This window comes from Amphimedon queenslandica, unplaced genomic scaffold, assembly GCF_000090795.2.
Source record: "Amphimedon queenslandica unplaced genomic scaffold, v1.1 AMPQUscaffold_13084, whole genome shotgun sequence".
In the NCBI taxonomy this organism is placed as follows: Eukaryota; Metazoa; Porifera; class Demospongiae; order Haplosclerida; family Niphatidae; genus Amphimedon; species Amphimedon queenslandica.
Window position 1 is genome coordinate 31,108 of NW_003546680.1, and position 1,279 is coordinate 32,386.

Consider the following 1,279-nt stretch of genomic DNA (forward strand, 5'->3'; position numbering starts at 1 on the left):
TTCTCCATAATCGAACCGTCCAACTTCATTGAGTGAGTAACTTTCCTTCATCAATTGTTCATAGCTTAAGTATGTTTGTGGTTTGTCGACAATAAACAAATCTTTCAAGCAGTCATCAAGCCTAGACATAAATTCTGTTAAGTCAAAAACTTTCTCTCCATCTCGCTTAAAAAAGAGAACAAGGTCATTGGTTTCTGTACTGCTAGATTTTTCAACCCAGTAACACTGAAATGGCCACTGAGCTATAGCTTCAACCTTCCTGAACCAATTAGTAGTTGGGACCCATCGAGGAAATTTCTTGTCATCTACCCTTAAGACTATGCCAGACTGTTTCAAATCAGGTATTAGGTGATCGTTGCCAGAAATTTGAAACTTTCGATTGGTAAAGATTACCTTCTCGAGGAAATCATCTAAATATCGCAGCTTCAGTCTCTTTTCCCATTTCTTTTCCATTTCTTTGTGTTTAGCTGATGTTTCATGCTTCCACAAAACAACTTCAACGTTCCATTCGTACTCTAGAGCAACATTAATGGCAGGTATAGCATTTACATCTCCTGTTATTATAACGAATGTGCTTCTTTCTTTTGGTGGGGTTGTGCAGACCGTTTCAGTGATGTCAACAACTAATTGCCGTGTAGTCATCTTCTTCTCCTTTCCAGTGATTCTGCTTCCTCTATGTTTAGTAACATTCCAACCTTCTTCCCTTATTTTATTCCAGACTGTATCGACTGGAGGTGGCTCAGAACCATACAAAAACCCTTGAGCTACAGGACGACCATTAGCAACCACTTCTGTTAGTTTACCAAAATCTATTCTAACTATGTGATCTTCCTTGGTCTTGAAACGTCTCATCTTGCTGGCAAGCTTTTTAGCTTCAATCCATATGTTTGAGTCATCTACGTATATCCAAAAGGCCTTGATCTGTTCTCTTTTCGTTACAAGAGTATCAGTATCTGCCAAGTCACGGCAGAGCCTACATTGACTTGAAGGTGCTTCCTGAATGCGTTTCAGAGTACATTTGTCGCAGATGAAATGTACCCAACAAGTCAAAGGCCATTGAACGTTGCTTTCATTACAGTCCGCACAATGAGAAGAAGGATCGTAGAAAGTTGCCATAACTGCAAACCACTACAAGAAGATTGAAGAAGTCACTGTCATACACGTGGTTATAGAAGATCCAGCAGGGCGTGGCATTGTACGTGTGGTTTGTTTGTTTCAACTTTCAAGCTTGTTTTGTTCTTCTGGGTCCAAATGCACCTCCACTTGTCCTACAATGAGA

General features: G+C 40.0%; 1 protein-coding gene across 1 annotated transcript in view; it reads right to left on the minus strand.

Moving 5' to 3' along the window:
• The window catches only part of LOC109585329 (uncharacterized), a 2,992-nt gene extending 1,731 nt beyond the window's left edge, over window positions 1-1,261 (minus strand). The window contains exon 1 of the mRNA XM_020001346.1: window positions 473-1,261. Coding sequence (XP_019856905.1) covers window positions 473-1,116 — 644 coding nt within the window. The 5' untranslated portion in view covers window positions 1,117-1,261. The remainder of the gene's footprint in view (window positions 1-472) is intronic.
• Between the last annotated feature and the right edge of the window lie 18 nt (window positions 1,262-1,279).